The 27,616-nt window shown below is 41.9% G+C and overlaps 1 protein-coding gene across 1 annotated transcript in view; it reads right to left on the bottom strand.

Moving 5' to 3' along the window:
* Positions 1–27,616, bottom strand: part of SFXN2 (sideroflexin 2) — a 47,926-nt gene that overhangs the window by 13,456 nt on the left and 6,854 nt on the right. Inside the window, exons 2-5 of the mRNA XM_018553408.1 lie at positions 20,561–20,731; positions 11,092–11,262; positions 7,092–7,190; positions 3,260–3,335 (exon numbers count right to left, since the gene is read on the bottom strand). Coding sequence (XP_018408910.1) covers positions 3,260–3,335; positions 7,092–7,190; positions 11,092–11,262; positions 20,561–20,731 — 517 coding nt within the window. The remainder of the gene's footprint in view (positions 1–3,259; positions 3,336–7,091; positions 7,191–11,091; positions 11,263–20,560; positions 20,732–27,616) is intronic.

The raw sequence follows: 27,616 nt of genomic DNA, 5'->3' as shown, positions 1-27,616 counted from the left end.
GGGGGGGCCTTATAAAACAGTCCTTATGGTTGGCACTGTCATAAAACAGTTCCCAAAGGGAACAGATGCACACAGAAAGAGCTAGGGGATTTATATTAGTGCAGTGCTATGTCTAGCCAGTAGGAGGGGGAATATTACAAAATTACAAATTACACAAAGGACCCCAGCACACAGCACTAGACTCGGCATTCAGAAAAATTGACACCTCTAAGCACTAAGGTGTCCAAGCGGCGGTACCAGAACTTTTTATGTGACCTTTAGTACAGTATACCCCTGTGCACAATCAGCTGGGGTAGATTTATCCAGCTAAGGACAAGCTGAATTAGGCTACTCTTTTCAATCTGGCTGCATATTTTTAGTGATGGATTTGTCATATATTTGGTTTCGTGTTTTATTTTTGTCTGCGATCCCTGCCTGCCAAAAGCAACATTTTTGCCCACACCTGCATCAGATTTAGACTTGTGACCCTTTTTTTTATCATAAAACAGATGCACTCAGAATGAGCTGGGGATTGGTATTAGCGCAGTGCTACGTCTAACCAGTAGAGGGGGGATTTGTATGCGTCACACACTGAATACATAGCATTCTGTTATTTAAAAAAGGCTTGCTATCTTTGTATTGTCTCTCTGTGCACCTTGTCTGACATTTCTCTGCAGTTTTGGGTTCTCAAGGTTTTCTGCAGCGGTAATATTTAATACAGAAAGCCTGCTGTACATAGGAACATTTCTATAACCTTCCCATATACATTTCACATCTTACTTTGTAGCTCTTTACATAAGCCGACCTGTGTTTTAGATTAGTGATCCTTTAAGTGGTCGGAAAAACTTGGTTGATGTAAAACTTTAATGTAGGTGTTATTTTTTCGCTGGCTCTGCAGTGTTATGAATAGAGACCATTAATGTATTACTCAGATGAAGACTTTTCTAACTGACAAACAGACTACTTAAACATCTTATGTGGTTACCTGTTAATGTAGATAAAAGTCTAACCTGAAAGTAAACATATAACTATGTCTTTACTGACGCATGAATATCCTCTATTGGAAAACATAACTGCTAAAAATAACATTTGGTACATTAGAGGGTTAATACGCCCAAACCTGATCTCTTTTCTGAAGAGGTAAAGCCACCTCTTTCCTTTCTTTTATCTTTTGGGGGCACTATTGGTGAGATCTCTGAGCTAGGTTCCTGAATCTGCGCAAAAGGGTTGTTTTTTTTTGTGCAAAGTGGAGAAGCTTTAGACCCTACATTTAAGATTTATTGCCGTGTCCTCTCTGGAGAGCCTTCCCTATACTTCTTGTCCTGGTGACACCCTCTTTGGGGCAGAAACTGAGGGTAAATCTCAGTGGGGGCCCAGACAGCCATGAGGACCTAACAGAAGTCACTACCCCTATCCCTTCCCCACTCTGTCAAATCCAAAGCTTTCAATGGAGTTGGGCTTTTATATCTGCATGATAGTACACTTGCTGAAAGTGAGTGTTAAGTGGAAGGGTAGGCTTAAGCTGGCCATACACCTTACAATTATCTGCAGATTTTTTGTGGTCAGATGGAAAAAGTGCAACAGATTCCTCCATCTACACTTAAGGCCCCGTTCACATATAGCGATTTGCCGCGCGATATCGCGAGAAGTCGCCGGCCAATGATATTCAATGGAGCTGTCTTAACTCCATGTCGCGCGTCGCTCGTCGCGGTCGCCAGTCGCTTCTACTGGACCTTTTCGGCTTTTTTGCGCGATTTTGTTTTTTTTCTATGGAGCCCGACGGAGAAGGTCGCGCTACCGTCGCTGGATCGTCGCTGGAACGTCGCGCTATCCCGGCTGCTGAAAAGGTATGTCGATATATGTGAACGGGGCCTGACTGTGTGGATGGAGTAATCTCCACCTGGCCCAATCTGTTGCACTTTTTCCATCTGACCACAGAAAATCTGCAGATAATTGTAAGGTGTATGGGCACTTTTACTTTACTCATGTGATCATTCACAGTCTTATATTTATCGCTGCACCCCAAAAATGATTTTGGATGCACAGCACTCTTTTTAAGGCAGAACTACAACCTTCTATCCCTTACAGCCAAGGAAGGTGCCATCTGCACATGTGATCAGCTATGACACCAGCCCTATAAGGGCTTGAAAGTTTGGTTGAGAGTTGAAATAAGCACACTGCCAACCTTGATAGTTGGCATGCCTTAAAAGTAACTGTTTTGGGAGACATTAAACAAGTTCCTCTTTAAGTATCTCATCAATGGTTAAACTGTCATTAGCACTGAAACTCACACATGGGTTCCCCTCATTATCCTACATCCTAAGTGCTAAATGGGAGGGTCTTCCTGCTGTAGTCACATGATAAAAATAACATTACTTGTGGAGTTCTGTATGCCAATGTAAAGCCCAGCACTGCATCTCTGGCAGTCTACATCTAACCAAAAATCCATTGAGAGCCTTATCTGTAGAGCTGAAAGAAGGGGGGAGGGCATGTTCTTTCTCTGGCTCATTTATGCGTGCAACATGAGCGCCTGATATTCAGACCTGCTTACAACAGCCCAATACAATGTACAACAAACTGCTGCACCTGGTGGCTTCAACTGATAAATATGAAATATTTATAAGCAGGATTTCACTTTTTTTTTTTTTTTAGTTGTTAACTTAAAGGGTTATTAAACCCTCAGCATGTTTTTTTGCATATATCTACTGCTAGCAAGCAGTAGATATATGCAAAAACTTTTTTAAAAAAACCTTTTAAAAACAGGTTTTAACTTACCTGTGTCTTCGCCGCGCACGCCTGTCCGAACATCTGAAAAGTCTCGGGCGGCCGTAAAGGATCTTGGGGCAGGCGCATGCGCAGTTCAGATGTTCGGCCGGGAGACGAGGAGGGACACAAGGTAGGTCTATGTAGCAGCGTGAACCTGCACAGACACCGTGGGACATCAGAGAAGAGGAGGACAGAGAAGTCAGCGCTGGATCAGAGACCCGCATCTGAAAACTACACTAAAGAAGATGATCGGATTAAGAGGCATGATTTAAGGTAAGTCCCTACACTAACATTGGGGGGGGTGGGGGATTAGCCTTTAATGTCACTTTAATAAAGAAAGTATGCAAAAAACAATCTTTAAATACGCTGTCAAAGCATGCTGCAAGTTTTTGTTTGTATTTATCTGGAAAAGCAATTGCTTTGTTTTTTCTTTAACATTAATTCCCATTTAATCTTAGAAATTACACAGACAGAAATCCAGTTTCCTTTGTTGTTGAATTGGCGTTGTCCATACCTTGGTGTACAGATTAAGGCCCACTGCTGTGGCCAGAGCCGTACTGGTAGCCGTCACATAGGCAACTCCAATCTGCCTACAAATAAAGACCAAGACACCAATAAATTCCAGGACACAGACGACTTTGATTATGAAATGAATGCTTGTTTAATGTAGGCAGCCCTAATCTGAACCTAACCCATCTTTATAGAAGAGAAATTCCATTCACATGGAGCCAGCAATAACAAGGGTGATATCAGACACCGTTTACTTCCTTACATTTAAACATTTATAAAATGCACTATATTTACCTGTTGTGACTAATCAAATATTACATTATCTTTTAAAAACAACACATATGTAATCTAGCCGTACACTTTTATATTTTTCTTGTTCAGCCCATGGGATAAATCGCTTCATTATCCCAGCCATGCGCTGCCGATGGGGCCACCCACAGCTCGAATTTTGGCTGATTCCTGCTGAATTGGAGGCATTTAATGCGAGCTTTAGAATCACAAATGGCATAGGAATAAATTACTAAATATACATTTTATGTTTTTTTTCTAAAGTGTTTTTACAAGCAGCTTGTGCTGGTCACAGCGGCATTTTAGCTTTAATACCACTCATCGCCATTAGCACATGCTCACCCGTCCTTTAATGCCACTCCAACTAAGTGCTGGTAAAAGGACAGAAAAAGAAAGGGGACTCATATGCCCCTCCAACTCCATCTAGCAGCTGTAAGTTGCACAAATGGGGCTCGCCTAACTATATGCTGGGTGAACCCATCATTCATAGACCCCATAGTATTTTACATTTCTACTTGCAGTGTTTTTCCTATCCATATATTTTTTATTAACTCGCAATGGGCCTTTAAACGTGCTAAAAGATTTGACTTGTCAATTCCCTAGCACAGCCGCCTCTCTCCTTGCACATCATAACTCTCTTCTGGAATTACATTTTGTGCTGGCCCAGCTCCTACGACCCCACCCCCACCACCCTTCATGTTCTTTTATGTAGCTCCTGGGGAAGAAGTAATGGAGAATACTAAAAAGTAGAGATGCACCGAAATGGAAATTTTTAAACCGAAACCGAAATAAAAAAAAAGATTTCAGGCCTTATTTTTTATAAGCTTTTTAATTTTTTATATTTTTATTTATTAATTCATTTTTTATTAAATATTTTTTACATTACTTTCAGGGGCTTCAGGGAAATATTGGTGGTCTAAACAGACTCCTGATATTCCCTTTTAAAATAGAAAAAGAGATGTAGGACACAAAGTCCTCAATCTCTTTTTCTGTGTGCCCTGTTATCAATGAACAGGAAACCTCTATGAGTGTTCCTGTTCATTGATAACATGAGGACATGGCATGTTTACTATAACTACAACTATGAATGAACAGGAGGTGATGTAGATCACTCCCATTCATTCATTCATAATTGAGGATATAGTTAACATACCATGTCCTCAATTATGTACAATACACTCAGCGATCACTGATCGCTGAGTGTGTGTACCTTGCTCTCCTCTCTGACAGCTGTCACAGGAGGCTGATCGAGCGGTGTAGGGAGGAGAGCTCAGCCTTCTGTGACAGAGCAGCCTGTCTCCGCCCACACACCGCTCTGCTGGACTGTGATAGGCGGCTGAGCGGTGTGGGAGGAGAGACGCCGGCCACTCACAGCGCTCTCCTCCTGCAGCGCTCGGCAGGCTGTCAAACTTTCTGTCTTCCCCGCTGGGACACAGAGCAGCGCCCTGCGGGGAGGAAAGAAATTAGGGATGCGCCGATGTATCGGCAGGAAAATGGCACTTCGGCATTATGCAAAAAGTGCTATTTTCGTCCGATATGTTTCGGCGGCTGATATATCGCTGCATCCCTACTAAAAAGAGCAGGAGTGGGCAACTCCAGCCCTACAGCTGTTGTGGAATTATAAGTCCATTAGGTATTGTAAGACATTGACAGCCACAGGCATGACTTTCAGAAGTAGATGCAAGATGAGATTTGTAGTTTCACCACAGATGGAGGGCCGGAATTGCCCACCCTTGCTATAGAGTGCAACTTGATTGACAGCTCTGAGTCTGCTGGGACTGCTCATATCAAATAGCACCCAGCTGTAGGGTTTTTGTATGCATACATGGGAGGCTTTAAAATGAATAATGTGCATAAAATACGTTGAATGGACATATACTCTTAAAGGAATATGTTTGTTAAAATGAATGGTCTGGCGTCAGGGTCTCTTTGAGAGCGGAGTGAATTTCTGACAGATCATCATGTAATTTCTGTACTTGCAGGGTCTTTAAAGGGATAAAACACAGGTAAATGTGCATGTATTGCAGAGATATACTGTGGGGGGAATTTATCAAAACTGGAGCAGACTGAATCTGGAGCAGTTGCCCATGGCAACCAATCAGCATCTCCCTTCAGTTTGCTCAGGTAAGATTTGAAAATTAAATAGAGAAGCTTATTGGTTGCAGTGCAAATCTGCTCCAGATGTTATCTGTTCCAGGTTTGATAAATTCCCCCCTGTATATATTAGGGATGCACCGATACCGGGTTTTCCCATTAAGGAAGCCGGGTGGCATGCAATGACTCGTGACGAGGGAGCATAGAGCCGGCTTCCCAGCCAATCAGGAAGCCGGGTGGCGTGTAATGACTCACTGCCCGGCTTCCTGATACCGGTTCTGGTATTGTATTTGGGCGAGTACCCATACTCGCCCAAATACTCGGTATCGGTGCATCCCTAGTATATATATCTATTTATTTTTATTTTGCCTTGACATATACTTTAAGATGATGCAATGCCTACACTCTACCCATAACATAAGTTTGTTTTTAATCAGCTTTCTTAGCTTTGCACAGTATACGCATAGAGTACATTGAGGAATAAATGTTATTTATATATAGTAGTTTTGATTTTTACTAGCTCCCCAGGGTTTGTATTCATTTGTTTGAGTTATGATTTTAATACTGTTTAAAAAAATCAACATTTTTGCAGATCCTAGAAATCCCTACCGTGCCAGTATTTATATGTACCTCTGAGAATTGCATTTTTTTCATTTCAGGAAGCTCAAATCTTGTGAAGTCCTAATGCACGCTTCATGATGTCATCACCCTCGTTATGAAGACACTACCATGAAAGTAACATTACTGACTGTTTTTGGTATATATCTGAAGGATTCTACAAGCACACCAATGTTCAGAGGCCCCATAATGACACTCAGTGGTACACCTTGCCTCAGGAAAAAAAAGGTAAACATGAAAAGAAAATGAATAATATTTTACTGCTGTGAAAGAAGAACTCTGGGAATTAAAAAAAAACAACAACCTTGCAGTGGGGGTACCCCAGCACTGTAAGGGTTAAGAGCTTGTTTTGTCTAGAGGGCTCAAATAAAGCATATACAGTGTACCTACCTGATCCTCAGTCCGGCGGCTCACTTAACGCTACTAGACCGGTCTCTGCGGACTCTTCTCTCCTGGGCTCCGGCGGCCTAAGGACCTGTCTAATGCAGGTCCATTGACTTGTACTGGACATGAGGACGCCAAGAAACATTCCTCAGCCAGAGCGGAGGGGGAGAGAAACGAGCGATGACCGCAATGGCACCAAGGATCAGGTAAGTATATCTGCTTTATTTGAGCTCCCTAGACAAAACGAGCACTTAACCCTTGCAGTGCAGGGGTAAGTTTTATAAAATTCCCGGGGTTCTTATTTAAGCCTTCTCTTGCCTTATAACACCACTTCAGATTTTCACTGCAGCCTTTACTGTATGCTGTACTTTTCTCCCAGTAACAGGTATGAAGCCAAAAGACACTGAGCACATGAGATAAAAGGTGACCAAAACAAGCTAAACAAAACTTACCCAAGTGTGATGGGAGATGCTGCATTCCGATTGGTATAATTTACAAGTGCGTTAAACGACTGATTAACCCATTGCCAAAACACCACAGCGGGAACAGTCCTGTTTAAATATTTCAACAAAAAAAGAATTAGAAGAGACTGGAAACACTGATTTCTGTACAACAAAACTGCCGAAAAACATTGGTAGGTTTATTTCATACTGCAAAAGAACATAGCGACCAATCACAGTCTAGTTTTCATTTCATTATCCATCCTAAACTGCTTTGTGATTGGCTTTTATGAGCTACTGCACTCCAATGTTCTTTGATCCAAGAAGAACCTTAAAATTTATTTTTTTAGGGATACAGTGGGGAAGGGTTGGACCACCTGTCAAGAGTGCATTGCGGTCTGTGTACCCATTGGGGAGATTCACCTTGCTCTTTGTCCTGCTGATCATTGTTTTCAAAAAAGAAAGTGAAGGAGAAATCTAAAATCCTAAAGTTGTCCCCAGAACAGGAGGTGAGGGGAAATCTTTCAAAGGGACACCTGTTTCATGGACATCTGCTTAAGAAGGGCAGCCCCCTCACTTTGGGAGATTTCTTCTAACTTTTTTACCAATGTTACACAAACAGTAAATTATAAAAGGATAGGTGTTTTACCCTTTCCTAGTGTACCCAAAACTAAAAAATGGTTTGGTAAATGATACTTTAAGGGGTCTATTTACAAACAATTCACAGGGCCGTTTGCTCTGTGAGAATATATGCCAAAATGAACCTTCCTTATTTTTCTCTTTACAAGTGCAATTAATTTTCAAATGTTTTCATGTAATTTCGCATTATAGCCGCTAGATGAAGCTAAAGGAGAATCAGAAATAAGTGTTTATTTTCAATGCCCTTTAGCGCCATCTCGTGGCTGTAATGTGGTGCTACATTTTTTTACAAAATTGTCTTGTAAACAAACAACTAAAGAATGTTGTGGCAAATATCCACACAGAACCATGAGTCACAGATATTCACAAGGCAGATAGTTTACAAGTAGACCCCTAAGTGAAAGGATACAGTGGGGTGTTTTTTTTTCTTTTAATGTAAAGTTTTTCTGTAAATGTAAATTCTGAAATAAATAATATTAAAATAAAATAATAATCATAATAATACAAAAAAAATAACAAGAGGGATTTGGATTGGAAAGAGGGACAACTGTGAGTTATGCTAGCATCACTTCCAAGAGCTGAGAAACAGCAGTTATGAGCACTGACTGGGAACCTAGGCTATAATGATTAACAGGGCCCCCTGACAGGTTCACTTTAATTATTTCAGCCACAGAGGTACCAACTATCCCTTAGGTATGAACATTAAAAGTCAGAAGCACTATGATCTAGAATCCTATCTGTTATCTTAAAAGACAGGCATTCATAGAGTCTGCTGAGCCAGTAGAAAGGTATATTCCTTTTTTGTAACTATATATCTTATGTTAAATCCGGCTCATGCACATTGTTATAACAAGCCTGGAAGTGTTCTCCCAGGTAATGATTAACAGGCCCCTGAGACTGGACCTCTGCAGACACATCTGACAAGCAGCTGGGTATACATGAAGGCTTCCCATACTATATATCTGTAGATTTATAACCTGCATCATTAGTGAAGCACAGATGACAGGTTTCGCTTTACAGGACCCATTACTCCCACTCATGTCAGCTAATGGGGATCAAGAGCCACTGACAAATACTGGATCTAGATGTGTTTGCAGGATCATTAGTGGTGTTTTTGGAATGTTTTTCTGGATGCTTGTGTAAGAGATCTTCTTCCCTTATCATTTTTAGGAAAGCATGTGAAAGTAATAAAAAAACAAAACAATTTCTGCATTTAATTTGTAAATATAAATGTACATAAGGACGGCCTTATTTTTACATTGCATATGTTGGCTATGATTTTTGTTTAGTGGTGTTGCAAAATATTGTGCCTCGCCGGCCCTGTTATCTGGCTGCAAGCCTATAAGTCAGGGGCTGTCTGACTGAACACAAAAGACTCTGCACATTCTGATGATGTAAAACACAACAATGTACATGGTAGCTAGGAACCATGTGATCTTTTGCCTTGGTGTTAAGTCACACAAACAGAAAGGCAGACTGCTTTCTCTTCTGCATGCAAAGCTCAGGTAAACAAGCAGCGACATAGACTGCTTGTGAGAATGTTGTGTCATTTAGTGTTATAAAGCTGGCCATACACTAGTCATGTTTTCTCATTCAAGAAAAAGCACTTGATTCCCCTATCCATGCTAAACAGCATGGATGGGGCAATCTCCCTTTGCCTGCTGTTGTATTCTGACAGCCGACACCCGTAGCTGTCAGAATACACGAACAGTGACTGCAGCTTATTTTGGACTTGATCCAATTGAAAAATTAGCTTTGGTCAAAGGGAGTGGTGCCAGAAGGGCCGCACACTGCTGGAATTTTGGCCAAGTCAGCAGGAGCATGCCAGCTTAAGAGTCATATATTGATCTTATATTTTATTTAATATTAGGCAATAAAGGTGGGTGTTTTTACTGGGTGGTGGTGGTGGTAATAATGGTATTAAAGTAGAACTCCAGTTAAAACTTGCATTAACCCTTGCAGTGGGGATACCCCTGCAGTGCAAGGGTTAACCACTCATTTTTGCCTAGGGTAAAAATAAAAAAGTTATACTTACCCGATTCTCTGAGCCAGCTATGTCTTAGACCAGTTCTTCCAGCCTCTCTCCCCTTCCGCTGCAGCCAGGCCCGGATTTCCCACAAGGCCAACCGAGGCCTGGACTTAGGGCAGCAGGGAGCATAGGGGCAGCAGGGGGTGTGGAATTATTATCTCCCAACTCCCGGAACATGCAGTTCCGCTGGGCAGGTAGTTTTTTCTACATTCAGCCCTGCTTTGGGCAAGCAGAGCTAAATGTAGAGCGGTTCGTTTTGTACAAGTGATTTTGGCGATATCAAAATTTAAAAAATTTAAAAAACGATAAAAAAAGTGAAAAAAATAAAATAAAAAACAATCAACACCAACCCTTGGATTTGGCAGGGAGGGGGCACATTGAAGAACCTGGCCTTGGGGCAGCAGAGAGAATAAATCCAACCCTGGCTGCAGCAGTCTAAGGATCCTCATGTTCTATATAATAAACTGTGTAGAACATGAGGATGCAGAGGGACATTCCATTGCTGCAGTAGAAGAGGGGGCAGGCAGGAGGGAGCACTGTCACAGCCAGCCGGCTCGGAGGTTTGAGTGAGTCTAACTTTGTTATTTTGGACCCTGTGCAAAAAGAACAGTTAACCCTTGCTGTGCGGGTTTTAATTGGAGTTGTTCTTTAAGGAATATAGATTTGTGAGTGGTTATATCAATTTATGATAATTATATAATATATACATGTGGTACTGTGTCCCTTTAAGAAGTATGTGGGAGCTTCCTTGCATATGTATACATATTTCTATCCCCCCCAACCACCGACTTTACCGTTAAGCTTTAATAGGGGCAAAACGCATTAGTGGGAGGGCATGGGTGGCGTGTCAGTTACTTATTGTTCAATAAAGCTTTGCAGGTAGAAGGGGAAGCTATGTGCAGCTCTTCTGTGCAGCCCGGAGATTTGCCTGTACTTGCAGCTGGAGTGAGGTGCAGGAACCTGAGCGGTGATTGGGACATGTGCGTATAATTGCATTGGATCACATGCTAAAGCTTGAGAAAAGTGTGTCTTTTTTTTTGTCTGACAAGAAAGTAAAAATAATACTCGTATTAATGTGATTTGTTAACATTGAAACGTGGATTCTGTATGGATTCATGTGTGTGAAATCTACAAATGATTAAGCAGCTTCAAGAGGTGCTGACACCTAAAAGCTGCTCTTTTAAACTCAGCTGATCATCAAGAGTTTCGAATAGGGAGATGCACACCGGCCCACATTAGATGGTACGTGAATGACGTTCCCACTTTCCCGCTGCTGTAGGCGTGGACAGCATTACACAAACCCCACGATAAGCATCACACATGTAAAATACTACAAAATGATACCTGTAAAACTGCAGCATACAGCCAGTGATTGCCATTCCTCCTGGGACCTGGAAAGACATTCTTCCGATCAGGTTCATCTTATCTCCGGTGTCAGGGTGGAAGGCAGAGTCGTACAGCTTCTTGGCATAGTGCAGTTGTTCTATGCTGGTGCCCGGTGGAGTGCCGCCTGCTCTGAACACAGAACACACAGTCTAATCGGTGTCTTCAGTAATACATATACTGCCATAATCATCAAAACAAGGGAGTTGTAATTTATAAAAGATGGCGTTAACAATATGAACAAATATATACTCTATTTTCCTGATCTGCAACAGTAAGGTAAACTACCTCACCGCCGGGTACTTGCAAGTTGGAGATTTCGACCAGACCGCATTAGACTGCAAAACACAAAGACTGACTAGGCTCTGTACAGCTGCGTTTTAACACAACTCAGCAGGTGGCAAACTCGACAAGTATTCTGAAAATGCTATGCGCGCATGCACACCGCAACTGTACAGAGCTCCAGTCTTTCTGAGCACCGGAAGTGAGGTAGTTAGAGATCTCGATGAGTTGGAGCTTTCGATAGAACACCGGCCCAATCAAATCTTAACCCTTGCAGTGAGGCTACCCTCAAACTGAAAGGGTTAAGTGCTCATTTTATCTAGGGAGCTAAAATAACAAAAGTTATACTCACCCAAACCGCAATCCCAAATGGCTACTACACCGCTCCCTCCAGCCTGTCTCCTCCTTGACATCCGCATGTTAAATACACTGTATAGGATGTGATAACTCACAGGACCTTAGAGCGCTGGAGCACAGGAGGAGACAGGCTGAAGGGACCAATCTAAAAAGCAAGCCGGGATCGTGGTTTAGGTGTGTATAACTTTGGTAGTTTATCTCCCTAGACAGAATTAACACTTAACCCTTGCAGTGCTGGGGTAGACCCACTGCAAGGGTTAAGATTTGATTTGCCCAGCGTTCTGCTTTAAGCCCAGACTCCGTGATCTACACACACACACATACATACACATACAGTCTGAAATATTTCGCCCGAACAGTGACAGCAGCCAGTCAGCTGAGTCACTGTCTGGGTATTCGGACAGTGGCGGGTGACTTTTCCCATCCACGCTGTTAGTGTGGATGGGGGAATTTAGAAAATAAAATTTTAACAAAATAGTCAATACTGGTTGTATAAAGACACAACAAAGCAGGAAGTGACTTCACAGAGGAGAAGTAACATTGAGAGAATGGAAAATAACATAAAAGGTACTCTGAATACGGTGCAAGGCCAGGAGTTATTGGGAAAGAAAGTTTGTAATTAAAGCTCAAATCCAAGTAAATCTAAAAGACACAAATGAATACATCTCTGTATTAATGAATCGTTAAATGTATTCTTAGATGCAGCTAGTATAAGTACCCGAGGTTGACTTTGTATTAGTGTCTTGGAATCCCCAGCACAGGAGGACTCAGACTGGGAGGGGGGCAACACAGGTAGCCAATCAGGGCGGCTGCATGCCGAGATTTTAGCGATTATCCTGGCGTTGAGCTTTAACAACAGAAAAGAAAAAGACTTGAAAGGATTAGAAAGTGAGAAGATTGGAAAATGTTTTAACTGAGAAAATTTGATTTATGAGGAGAGCCATCTGAACATTATTATTAGGTGAAAGGAAATTCTTAAATTAAGCTTGCAGAGATTTCAGCAGTTGAAGCTGAATATTCCTAAATATATTAACTGTTAATAATAACAACTGCAAAATATATTCTTTAGCATTTTTCACGGTACTGATGGGATTTTAACAACACAATGAGAACACTGGAAATTTACAGCTGAATGCAACCAACCTGATTCCAGATTTCCTTATCGCAGGCTAGAAAATGAAAGCAAATATGATGGCTTGCTACAAATAAAGCTGGCTACACAGTGCCATCCATGCTACATCCATTCTCAGCTCTCTCTGCCAATATTTGCCATGTGTATGGCTTGACCGCCCATGTCTCCTATACTGGATGTTATCATGGGTTGTACATTCCTCATATGCAGTCCAATACATTGGGAACAACTAACAAAGAAAATATTTCTTTATCAAACTGTCTATATAAATTTGTGAATGTCATTTTCCTTCTAGCCCTTATTTTATTCTTGGTTCGTCTCAGACAATAAAAGTTTCCCTTTGGATTTACATATTTTTGATGTACCCATTCCTATTATTAAACTTGCTTTATATTGACTTTTACACATTAAAAGGAAGATGTGTAGGTTTTACTTTTGGTCTTTTTTTTTTTCCAATCAATGTTTATTGATTTTCATAAATGTTCAAACAGTAAACCGTAAATACAACATAGTATCACAACTTGGAAGTACAAATCCAATAGGGTTGCATGTTCAAACAGAAGTTACAGTTTGCAACCATATAAGCCAGGGGTAGCCAAACTCCAGCCCTCCAGCTGTGGTGAAACTACAAATCCCATGATGCATCTCTCTCCGGGTGTCATGTCTGTGGCTGTCAGAGTCTTGCAATGCCTCATGGGATTTGTAGTTCCACCACAGCTGGAGGGCCAGAGTTTGGCTACCCCTGATATAAGCCCTATCGGGCTAACAGGGGATATTCCAATATAATTGAAATATTTAGCAAAAAATAATCAATCAAAGAAAAGGGCCCTTATAAAAGCAAGCCTGGAAGGGGGAGACTCTAAGTGGAGTATTGAGAAGAAAAAGGGAGTAGAGAAGAAGATAAGAGCATATAAGAGTAATAGAGGGTAGGAAAGAAGGACCGGGCTAATAACTAATCAAGTGACATCATTTGAGACATACATGTGGGACAGAGGCAGGTCAAAGACCTCAAAGGACCAATGATTCTAAATGAAAATAGGGAGACATATAAGAAACGATCCACGGATCCCAAATCTTTTCAAATTTGGGGAGTGTATCTGACTGGATAGCCGTTATTATTTGTCGTTTACACTTCTTCCCCTATGAATAAATTACATAATGTTGAAATATTCCCATTTATGTGCTATCTGTTGTCTTATACACACAGCCTACCATAGATGAATTTGAAGGTAAAAATTAATGGACCACTTGTTCTTTTTCTGACATAAGTCTTCTATGTTTCTATCTCTGCTAACCAAGCCTATTGCAGGTCAGGGGAAGGACCATTCAAGGAGTTTAACAGACAGATAGATGCAGCATTTCTCAACCTTTTATCAGTCATGGCCCCCTTTAAAAGTATGCAAAATCTCGGGGCTCCCTAGACTAATATGTGAAAACCATAAATATAAAAAATTACGTGTGGTCCCTTCAAAACCCATATCAGACCCTTATACATGATAAGGGGCCAGGTATGGTTTTTAAGGGGGAACCCCAGGCAAAAACGCAAAAAAAAGTGAGGTTCACATTCTGCTTTACATCAGAGTCCCTCCTTTCACATCAAAGGCCCCCTTTACATCAAGAGCCCACCTTCTTATTAGGAGCCCTTCTCACACAAGGAGCCCCTCTTCACATTAGAGCCCCCCCCCCCCCTTTTTCACATCAGAAGCACTCTTCTCATTGGAGGCATGACGATGTGAAAATTTCAAGGCACCCTTGAGGAAGCCAGAAGGCACATCAATAGGTCTTTTACATACACACAAGGGCCAGATGCGCCAGTCATGTTTGAAGGTTCTCCGTCAATCTCTTATCTCCTGGCAAAGAAAGGCACATACAACGTCAATGTAGACAGATGTTGTGGCCCATGTTAGTCTAGTGTGACTATGCAAAGTGGAGAAGACCTCTGATCACTTAGGCACTGTAATAAGGTTCAATAATGCAGGTCAAATTCCCCTTTTGATTGGCATGTGCAAGGGTCATTCTATGGTAAACACACACCTGGTTGCCATCTCTGACTAATAACTGGTCCGTTTTTATGAGCTACTATTTTGCAAAGTAAATAAGCTAAAAGACTCTGTTAATGCCATTTTATTTCCTAAAGAGAGTTGGAGTTTCATTAGCCGAGAACCAATTTCCTAAGTGACAGAGCCCTTTTAATGGATTTCACACAAAAAGCTGATCATTAAAATCTGACAGCTTTATTGATCTGTGCCAGCCACCAGAGATGTTTTGATACCCAGCTGTCCTCCCGTTGCCTAGCAACAATCTACCTGCATTAACATGAAAAAAAGGCAAAACTAATTGTAATACTGTCACGTCTTTAACATTTATTCTACTAAATCATTTAATTTATTGTTGCATAATATTAAAATGTAGAACATTTTTTTTCATTTTTTTGTCCATATATGTTGAACCGCTAGAGCTGATTATTAAGAGTTAGGAACATTTGCCTGGCCTGCCTATAGTAACCAGCAAGATTTCACTTGGCATTGTTCTACATCGGTGCCACCTTTATGCACAACTACACACAAATCTACATCCCTCTGAACACCATCCGCAGATAGGAATAAAGAATGCTTCAAATTGCCCATCAGCTTCAGTTTCTGAAAAAGTCATAACAGATTTTAAAGTGACACTAAACTCAGAAGTTAAATCTTAAAATTCATTCAAGTACCTTACCTATTAACAAAAATGTAGATCGTGTATCGCTTATCTGCAGATCCTCAAATCTGTGAATTGGTGCTGACACTGTCCTTCATTCTGGAGGGTGGCTACTTTTGTTCCCCATGGTTAAGGAGGTTATTATTTAGGGTACTTGAATGTATTTTAGGATTTACCATCTGAGTTTATTGTCACTTTAAGGTTGTCATTTTGAAGGCTGCTATTGAAGTGCTTCTAACTTGAGTGGCATTGCTGATTTTCTAATTTCTTCACAGCCCACAATGATGCGAGCTGTGCAAAACCTGGCAAATTCAAACCAAAGCCTACGGCAACCAGCCAAACGCTTGATCTAATTTTCTACTCAGTACATGGAAAAAGGCAGCTGAAATCTGTCTACGTTCCATTCTTCCCCTTTTAGATTGTAAGCCCTCTGGGGCAGGGCCCTCCTCACCATCTTGTCTTGTATTGTGATTGTAATGTCTTCCTTATATTGTAAAGCGCTGCGCAAACTGTTGGCGCTATACACATTCTGTATACTAAGAATAATAATACTGCAATCCTAACATAGCTAACAGATTTAAGCAGTGTTAATGTGCGGGGAATTTGCACCATTTAGTACACAAAGGGCCTCCTTAACCACTTGAGGACTGGCATGTTACACCTCCCTGTCCAGGTCATTTTTCTGTTTTCCGTGCTGTGACACTTTGAATTTGACAATTTTTTAAAAATAAAATTGATATCATTTTTGGAGACGGATGGAACTTTCGTTTGGTGGTATTTAATAAACACTGGAGTTTTTTTTACCATATATAAAAAAATAAAAATAAAAATTGGGGTGCTACCCAAGTGCCGAGGGCTGACACACTGTTCCACTTCCATCCCACTGCCCATCCATCTTGGTGCTCTCAGTAGACTGTGCAGTTAAAGTGGACCTTATGTGAGACACTGACTTAGAGGGGTCTGTTTATAAACAATTTGCAGAACCATTCACCCTGCATATCTTTGTAAAAATGTGTTCTGTGCAAAAGAAGATATTGTTAAACGCGCTTTCTTTTAGGGTCAAATGTAATGTAATACCGCATTTTGGCCACTAGATGGAGCTATAAGAAATAAATAATTACATGTGAAACTGGAATAATTAGAATATCATGCAAAAGGTCATTTATTTCACTAATGCAACTTAAAAGGTGAAACTAATACATGAGATAGACTCATTCCATGCAAAGCAAGATAGTTCAAGCCGTGATTTGTCATAATTGTGATGATTATGGCTTACAGCTCATGAAAACCCCAAATCCACAGTCTCAGAAAATTAGAATATTACATGCAATCAATAAAACAAGGATTGTACATAGAACAATATCGGACCTCTGAAAACTATAAGCATGCATATGTACTCAGTACTTGGTTTGGGCCCCTTTTGCAGCAATTACTGCCTCAATGCGGCGTGGCATGGAAGCTATCAGCCTGTGGGACTGCTGAGGTGTTATGGAAGACCAGGATGCTTCAATAGCGGCCTTAAGCTCTTCTGCATTGTTCGGTCTCATGTCTCTCATCTTTCTCTTGGCAATGCCCCATAGATTCTCTATGGGGTTCAGGTCAGGCGAGTTTGCTGGCCAATCAAGCACAGTAATCCCACGGTCATTGAACCAGGTTTTGGTGCTTTTGGCAGTGTGGGCAGGTGCCAAGTCCTGCTGGAAAATGAAGTCAGCATCCCCATAGAGCTCGTCTGCGGAAGGAAGCATGAAGTGCTCCAAAATCTCCTGGTAGACGGCTGCGTTGACCCTGGACTTAATGAAGCACAGTGGACCAACACTAGCAGATGACATGGCTCCCCAAATCAACACAGACTGTGGAAACTTCATACTGGACTTCAAGCATCTTGCAGTGTGTGCCTCTCCATTCTTCCTCCATACTCTGGGTCCTTGGTTTTGCACGATATTCTAATTATTCGAGTTTCACCTGTATTTCCTATGCTCTTGGCACCATAGTGCAGTATTACACTACATTTGACTCAGACAGAATGAAGGTTCACAGAGATTCACAGGCCAAAGGGCTCTGCAATTTTTTATAAATAGACACAAAGTGTACCTAAACTAAAACCAAAAATGTAATATATTGTAAAGTACCAATCCTTAGATGTGGTGGCTTCATTATTTTTTCCAAGCTATTTTTCCCTTTTGTCACCTGGTAATCCTGCAGGTAACACACTTCCTTCCTAGGGTGAGGCTCACTTACTGTAGTGAGTCTACGGACGTCACCCTGCTCTGCTGGTTTGGACTATACACACCTCCCCCTGTCCTTGTGTTCATTACATGGATAGGGGGGTTGTAGTTTACAGAATATATCTGAGAAAGCTAATAAAATTGTTGGAGTTTTCATTTTAGGTTATAGGAAGAACACTGCATTTCTACCTGGATTAAATTTTTTTCTTTTTGGACTTACAAAAAAATAAACATGACCTGAAAAATGAAAACTAATACAGACAGCACATCTGTGAACTCGTACACTGAAATATATGAAACTTGGTATACTTTAATGTCTGCATGCATCCTAGATTGCTCCTGGCCTGTAAAACCTGAAAAAGGGACCCAAATACTTACCTTTCACGTGAAGCAGTCTTATTCTGGGTCCCCGCAGGCTCCTGAATGCCAACTACATCCAGTCTAAAGCTGAAACTGTGAGAGTCATTGACTGTCTGCATCTGTCAATCAATGCCTCTGCCACTTACCATTCCAGTCAATCAGCCGCTGTTAGGCAATGAAAGTAGCGAAGAATCACGGTCTGCCTGAAACAAAGGGAGACGACTCCGAATAACAGGTAAGTATTTGGGTGCTCTTTTTAGGTTTTACAGATGGTATGGGGGTCAAGTGGACCTAAAATCAGCTCCTGACTTTAGGGGTCAACTGTAAGTGAATAATGGCTGGCCATTAATATCACCTTTCACCCGCTTTTACATCCTATTTCTTTTTAATTTGGAACTTTAATTGTATCTATTTGTAGCACAGAGTGATTGTTCTTTTTACAATATATATAAAAAATTAATTTCCATTACGCTCCCATAACTATCCAACTGTTATTTTCCAGTGCAGGTTTAAATCTGATTGAAATACTAACAATGAAACAGAAGGGCGCAGAGAGAAACGATCATGGGGTTTACATTTACACATTTAGTGCTTAGAAGAGTTTAGTTCTGTCCTTATAAGCTTGTAGTGACATTTCCTATAGGATTATTTTATGAAACTATCATGCATCTGTGCACAACATTTTAAAAAATAATCCAAAAAATACACACCATTCATCTAACGCAGGCATAGGCAACCTTGGCACTCCAGCTGTGGTAAAACTACAAATTCTATGATACTTCTGGTAAACATGCTTGTGGCTATCAGTCTTGCAATGCCTTATAGTTCCACCACAGCTGAAGTGCCAAGGCTGCCTACCCCTGATCAAGGTTGAAGGTTTCTCAGCCAGGGTTCCACGTGAACAAGGTTTCTCACCCAGGTTTCCACGTTACGTCCCCAGAGGTTCTGCCGACATTGCAGCAGATATATATATGTTCAATAGTGGTTTTACTGTTCCCCCTGCAGATATCATTAAAAGGCTTCTGCTGGGCAGGTTGATATCAGCCAGAACCAGCTTCTGGTGTCACACTGCAGGACTCAAAATGTGGCTCCTCTGTCCTAGGAGCTGAGATTGATTTTAGCGCTCCTGTGACACTGGGATTCCATGATCCTGGGATGCTGTAGGTGCCGATAACAGTAGGTAGGTGCAGGGCTAATTGTTCTGTTGGCTTCCATTACAAGTACACTTTCATAAAAGTTACTCTCACATTTATTTTGGCACATTTATGTTGATTCCTGCAGAGCAAGCTGTGCTGTGAAGAGCGCCTTGTCTGTTCTATGAGCAGAGACTGCTTTAGGGTGAGTTTCACTTTCAGATCCCAAAGCTGCAGACTGTAGAAGATCCTGCAGATTTTTCAGATCTTCCATCACAGCAAAAGCAAGAAAGGAGTTTATAGAACTGTTTTCCATTTTCAGCCTTAGAAATGTGATATGCTTGAATATGAAAGTGATTATAAAACCAGCCTTGACTTACAGTACAGGTAGTGCATCAAAGCCTACAGAATCTCTGCTTGTTTACCAACCTCTATCTCCTGCTGCTTAATATTATATTACCATAGCTGGGAAATTGTTGGCTTTAGCCTAGCACGGAGAGCCTCTCAGCCCCCCTCCCTTTATCCCACAGACATGGGCACCAAGGCAGTTTTTCTCTCAGTGACTACACCAAGGGCTGGTATTTTCCTCCCAGAGATATCACCGACACAGGGGTATTTTTCTTCCTAGTGCCACCACCGTCACAGTGTCATTTTTCCTCCCAGTGACATCACCGACACAGGGGCATTTTCCTCCCAGTGATACCACCTAACACAGGGGCATTTTTCCTCCAAGTGAAACCACCTAACACAGGGGCATTTTTCCTCCCAGTGAAGCCACCTAACACAGGGGCATTTTTCCTCCCAGTGAGGCCACCTAACACAGGGGCATTTTTCCTCCCAGTGAAGCCACCTAACACAGGGGCATTTTCCTCCCAGTGATACCACCTAACACAGGGGCATTTTCCTCCCAGTGATACCACCTAACACAGGGGCATTTTCCTCCCAGTGACACCACCGACAGAGGGGGTGACAATTTCTACACAGCAAGTAAGTGTTCAGCTCTCTCCTGCACAAAAAAAGTGTGCTGCACATATTGTTACTATTTATTTTATTTATTGTTATATCTACATATTTATTGTTATATCTCCAACTCACAGATGAGAAAATGTCAGTAGTACCCAGAGATAAGAAGATTTTTGTCAAGGGTTCCTCCAGGGCAAAACAGTGGAGGATGGCTGATCCAATGTATTCCCAGTGTTATGTTTATATGATGATAGAGGGGGGAAAAAGCACTTTGCAATTACCTGCAAGCCTCAACAAGCACCTTAGCTCTGTCCAGCTCTTGCTCAGACACAACCACCGTCCTGGGGTCAGTAATGTTGAAGAAGTGCTTCAAGCGACCAGTGAAGGTAATCTGATCCCATCTTGGAGCGTCAATGTTAAACTTGGAAACATCCACTTCCATATTTTCTTGCCTGTTGTAAATGAAATTAGACACAAGAATTACGAAGTCAAAACATAATGCTGATAATGTGTGATATAAGAGACATCAAGTGGGAAGGTGAACTGTGTTCTCTAGAATATCAATGCAGATTTAAGGCATATCTAAAGCCAAGGAAATGATCAGAATGATGTAACTATACTTTACTTAGTTCAATCCTACACCTCTTTGAGAAAAAAATATTTTAAATCTACATTTGAATTTACAGCTGGACTCTGGCCAAAAACAATATTTGGACATGTGCACTGTATAAATAAGTGAGCACTGATTATGTGTTTATGCTGCAGTGGTATGTAAAACTCTTATTTTTAAATACCCTGTACAGTATAGGAAGCGCTGAACTTTCAGTGCTGAGACTTACAGTTCTGGCTGGAGTGCGTTTAAGTTAATGACAGGGTGACAGCGGCCACATATGTGAGCATTAGTCCGCATGTAATCATACATGGAACGATTATCTGCGGTTTGGTATAGATGATTGTCTCTAGACAGATTGCATGTGAATGAAGTCTCAGTGCAAGACTTTGAAGGCGTTCTGTGAATGGAGGAGGAGAGAACGTGATGTTCATCTGCGCCTCCTCCATTCACTGAATTTCTTGCATTCTGTGAAAAGAATGCAAAACATTTTGTCAATGGATGAGCAATCCGCTATGATCAGTACTCCAGCTAAAAGTGTAAGTGTCGGATATTTGGCACTTACATTACTGTCCGCGGTGAAAGAAAGTAAGATTTTTACAGAAGGCTGCAGCACACACATGGCACACCCTTCATTAGTGCTCATTTATTTTTACATTGCACCAATTAATGCAGCTCCGTAAACATTAAAGTGACATTAAAGTCTAAAATCCCCCCCCCCCCATGCTGCTTTAAGGACTTACCTTAAATGATGCCTCTTGATCCGATCATCTTCTTTCCAGTAGTTTTCAGGAGTCCCTCCAGCGCTGGTGCCGGTCTCTGATCCAGCGCTGATTGCTGTGTTTTCCTGTCCCACGGAGTCTGTGTGCGTGCACACTGCTGGGCTGCCTGCATTGACTTACCCTGTGTCTCTCCTCTTCTCCCAGCAGAAGATCTCTACTGCGGATGCACCCGCTCCATGATCCTTCACGCAGCTTGTGAATTTTTCGGATCTTCGGACGGGAGCGAGCGGCGGAGACACAGGTAAGTAATAACCTTTTTGGTGACTTTTTTCATTTTTAATGTTTTTTCATATATCTACTTGCTAGAAGTAGATATATGCCAAAAAAAGGAAGGTTTAAATTCTACTTTAATACATAGTATAAGCAGTGTAAGTACAAAAGGAAGTACAAGGAATCAGTTATTGAGCTGACGAGAAACATACTGATAGGGAGAGAAATTGTAGTTACAGAGGGATGAGCTCATCCCTATTCTGCTTCTCCTTTCACTATCAAGTCACAGGATGGGGCGGGTCCAGGATGACTTGGGCTTAGAGGAGGTGGGTTGAATGAAGCGGGCCAACAGACTGAAGGCATCTAGTGGCAAAAAAAAATACTGCAGGGGAAATTTCTAGATTGAAGTTGAATAGTGCAGCATAAGCTGGTTTAGTTTTTTTATCTTTTAGGGGTGGAAGAAAGTAAAGTTCACACTATAACGTGCATAAAAAACACAAGTGAGTTGACGTGCATACGTGTTTACGTGGACGTTTCAGTGCATTTTTATGCATGCTGACATCCATTACTTTGCTTCTTTTTTATGCATTCTCTATTTACAGTCTCCTAACTTGCTTGCTTTGATTCTCCTTTCAGTTACATTGTGCTTATATGTGTTTTACATGCAAACATGTGCATTGCAGAAAAATACAGACATGATTCCTTTCCTCGATCCTCTCTGCTCTGCATCTCCTTGCTCAGTTGTGGTGTGAAGGTAGCATGCAGAAGTTTTTTTTGTATGTGTCCTTGCAGAAACCTGCATTGATCGTGTACTGAAAAACGCAGGTCTCTGCACATGGTATTAACGAACCTTTAATAGGCTATTTGTTTATATCTTGTTATTCTTGGCTGGAGTTCTGCTTTAACAATACAATCTTCTATCAAATATGAAGCATAGAAATAGTAAAATAATGCAAATTATACAGATGTCAAAAATGTATTAAACTCAGCCATGCATATGTAACAGGATTTAAATATATGCACATCACACAGCTTCACATATGAGCGCACACAAAGTGCTGAGTACTGAACATGGAAGTCCATTTAAAGATCTTGTTAAGAGCTATATACAGTGACCTCTATAATACTGCTGTTTGGTGAACAGAGAACTGAAATAAACCACTGCTGATTCAGATAACAGAGAACATACAAGCAGAAAAGTCAAATAAAGGACGTTCACCTATTAGAAAGTGATTTATTGCACAGGATTAACTCACCCAAGGTACCGTAATTTGTAATGCCGTTTGTAAAGGACTTGGTGAAGTGCGCACCTTTTTCATGGAGGGGTGTTTTTTTTTTTTTTTTATTCTGCTCAGGTAAAATAACCTAACACTCTATACTCAGTATCATGATGTCAAAAAATAATATGGACCTTCCACTGAAACCCAGAAAAGAAAAAATAATTAATCCATATGTGTGCAATGCTGTGGCCATGAACTTGCAGTGCCCTATTGTCATCTAATTTATACCATAAGCTCCTGGTGTGCGCATGCAGCCCCCTGGGGCCCTTTGCCACCTATTGTGCAGCCCTCTGGACCACTGCAGATGGTAGTCTGTGTTTTCCTTACCTAGGTGCTTAAAAGGAACTTCACTCATATCTTCAAAATAACAACAAACACACCTTAAGGCCTTGTTCACACCAATCGCGGAGCAGGTGCAGAGCAGATCAGTTGCAGACCGGATCAAAACTGCGTCCAATGTATTCCTATGGTATTTTTAGCTCCAGTTCACATCGCAGCGTGCAGGTCCAGAGCAGGTAAAAAAACTGCAGCAGGCCCTATTTTACCTGCTCTGGATCTGCAAACGCATCAAAAATGCATGCAAATGCCTGGAACGCACTGAAAACCCATTTTAAACTTTAAAAAATATATATATATATATGTATATATTTTTGTGTGTGCCAAAAACGAGTCAAAAACGCATCTAAAAGACTTGCCTGCGTGTGCAGAAACCTGACCGGATCTGCTCTGCATTTGGTGTGAACAAGGCCTTAGAAATGTTTAGTAATGATAATCTACAAACATAAACTTCTATATAATTGCAGGCTTTGTATTCTTGCACTTTTTTCTTCCCCAGTCTTCTGGCAGTGTTCATTATAACTAAGGGCAGGTTACTAGATCTCTCTTTACTTCCTGGAACTCTGGCACATGTGACGAGGACTGTGACCATACACATCCTTAAGGGAGGAAAATGCCGTTCCCTGAGATCTCATGAGATTACAGATGAGATTTCCCAGCAATGCTCTGCTGATTTAACCTTCCCAGGATGCAACAAGGGCACATTACATCATCTGTGCCAAAGTGAACCAGGAAGTGGGAAAAAAAGATATTAGAAGTAAAATAAAAATATGTTTGTTTAGCTAATGTAGGATGATTTTATATATCAGCATGTAGAGCTGTATGCTGATGTGATTGTTACTCAAAGGGGTAAAGGTCCACTTTAAAATATTCTGCTTCCATCCCTTTTCCTGGATTCAGTGTTCAAAAAAATGTTTGAGAGTAATACTACTTGAAGCATTTCCCCAGTCTCCAACACCTCATGCAGTATGTTCGCAGTCTCTAATCATCCACTTTTGTATGTTTGTAGCCTCTTACAGTCAGTTTTTCTTATTGTGCAAACCCAGTTCACCGGAGCTCACCCAATCCCATGTAAAACTGTCAGTGACACCCCCTTTCCCAGCCCAGCCCCCACAAAGCGGTGGACAATGTCCCAGACACAACTTATTGGGTTGGGAGGTGGGAAATGTATCACTGACAGTTTTGCAGGGGCTTGGATGAACTCTGGCGACCTGGGTTCACACCAAGCCCATGCACATCACTACTTGTGAACCTCTACAAAGGGACATGCAGCTGCTTCAGCTGGAAAGCAGCCCTACACTACTCTACTCTGATCTACACTACACTACCCTACCCTACCCTACGCTACTATATTCTACCCCACGCTACTCTATTCTACCCCACGCTACTCTATTCTGCCCCACGCTACTCTATTCTGCCCCACGCTACTCTATTCTGCCCCACGCTACTCTATTCTGCCCCACGCTACTCTATTCTGCCCCACGCTACTCTATTCTACCCCACGCTCCTCTATCCTACCCCACGCTACTCTATTCTGCCCCACGCTACTCTATTCTGCCCCACGCTACTCTATTCTGCCCCACGCTACTCTATTCTGCCCCACGCTACTCTATTCTGCCCCACGCTACTCTATTCTGCCCCACGCTACTCTATTCTGCTCTACGCTACTCTATTCTGCCCTACGCTACTCTATTCTGCCCTATGCTACCCTACCCTATGCTACCCTACCCTACACTACTCCCCCTACACTCCACTGAAACCTCCCTCCTAAAACTCACTAATGACTTACTAACAGTTAAAAACAATGGCCACTATTCCCTACTCTTGCTACTAGACCTTTCTGCTGCTTTTGACACTGTTGACCACCCGCTCTTCCTCAAAAAACTCCACTCACTTGGGCTACAATACTCTGCTCTTTCGTGGTTCTCCTCCTACCTATCTAAGCGCTCCTTTAGCGTCACCTACAACTCTAACTCCTCCCATTCTCTTCCTCTAGGGGTCCCCCAAGCCTCTGTCCTTGGACCCCTTCTCTTCTCTATCTACACCTCCTCCCTTGGTCAGTTAATAACCTCACATGGCTTCCAATACCATCTCTATGTCGATGGCACTCAAATCTATCTTTCTACTCCACAACTCACCTCCTCAGTGTCCTTGCGTGTCACTAATCTACTAACTGACATATCAGTCTGGATGTCGCAACACTTCTTAAAACTCAACCTTTCAAAAACTGAGCTCTTGATATTTCCTCCTGCCCATGCACCTTCTCCCGTCTTTTCCCGTGAAATTGTTAACACAACTATCCAACCCTCCTCCCATGCCAAGGTCCAAGGTGTCATCCTTGACTTGGACCTCACCTTTCTTCCCCACATCCAATCACTCTCCAAATCCTGCCGCCTTCACCTTTGTAACATCTCCAAAATACGCCCCTTCCTCACCAATGAAACCGCAAAATTAATCATCCGCTCACATGTTATCTCTCGTGTCGACTATTGCAAGCCTTACCATCTTGTATTGAATTGTATTGTGATTGTAATGCCTTCCTTATATTTTAAAGCGCTGCGTAAACTGTTGGCGCTATAAATCCTGTATAATAAGAATATGCTACTCTTTTCTACCCTACGCTACTCTATTTTACCCTACGCTACTCTACCCTTCCCTACGCTACCCTTCCCTACGCTACCCTTCCCGATGCTACCCTTCCCGACGCTAGCCTTCCCGACGCTAGCCTTCCCGACGCTACTCGTCCCTACGCTACTCGTCCCTACTCTTTATAATGCTTTAGAAGATAATAGTGAGAGTGCACAGTGACCATTGTGCAATGATTACCCACAGAAATGCATCACAAGCAGATAGGAGGCATGTCAACTCATGACCTAAATTGCTCCCTCCAGTCCCCATCTGTACATTTCACAAAAATTCACACACATTTGTCACAGAAGCACATTTAACTCTGACATGACTTTAGGAGCCGGAAAAGCAAGTTCATTTGCCTGCTTCTTCTGAAATCAAGCATATTAATATACTAATAGGTCTGAATGATTTCATGCTAAGATTCCCTATCGTAAGGTCAAACGTCTTTTATCCATTTTGGATTGACTAAACAATAGTTAAACCCCGTGTCAGGATATTGTTGTGTCACCCAATGGGGAGATCACCTTTCACAGTGGGGGCAATTCAATATAACATTTGCAACACTTGTCTGCTGTTAATGCAATCAGAGAATGTCCAGCACCAAATTCCGAAAAGCAGTGTGATAATTTTAATGCTATCACAGACACGTACAGCAAATCCAGGCAGTCCTTATTAGCGACACTTTTACATTATCTCACCATGACTATGACAAATTCATAAAGAAATACTGCTGTTTCGGAGATGAGGAAATTGCTGGTAAATCAGACTAATGTTGTTTTGGAGCAATTTGTGCCGGGAGTGAGGAGTTTGTCCCCATGTTGTCGGTTGCCAGGACTCTGGTGGACCCAAGAAAGCTGGAATCCTAGCAACCAATGACACCCGGCTGAATAACGTCAGGGGTTGCTAAGACGCCGGAGGCCCAGAGACAGCTCCTTTCCTAGCACCCAACAAGCCTCGGCCGCACATAACTGGTTCCCTATTCTTGTTCTGGGGACAAATCAAAGGTTTGGCTTTCCCGTCACTTACATCTGTAAGCAGCAGTCCGCATGCAATCATATGTGGTAAGATTACATGCAGTTTGGAATAGATCACTGTGCGTGAACGCATCTATCCTGCATTCAGGGACAGTGATCTATTCCAAACCGCATGTTATTGTACCATATATGTTTGAATGTGGACTGCCGCTTACAGATGCGGCCACTGTCACCCGGTCATTAACTTGAATGGGCACAGTGGCCACATCTAAGGCCCCGTTCCCACTGCGCGATATGCAAATCGCGCGTTTGTCGCGCGATTTGCATATTGCGTGACATCGCGAGATTTGCCGCGCGATATCGCGTTCAAGCTTGCATTGAGCAAGCTTGAATCGTGGCTAAATCCGCTCCAAAAAGGGTCCTGCTGTAGCGACACACGACCCGCGACAGCAGGACCCTTTGCCCCATTGAAATGCATTGGAGCGCGATAAATCACTCAATGTGAACGGGGCTT

This window comes from Nanorana parkeri, unplaced genomic scaffold (genome assembly GCF_000935625.1).
Source record: "Nanorana parkeri isolate BGI_ZX_2015 unplaced genomic scaffold, ASM93562v1 scaffold119, whole genome shotgun sequence".
NCBI classification, from domain to species: Eukaryota; Metazoa; Chordata; class Amphibia; order Anura; family Dicroglossidae; genus Nanorana; species Nanorana parkeri.
This window is presented reverse-complemented; position numbering and strand designations above follow the sequence as displayed.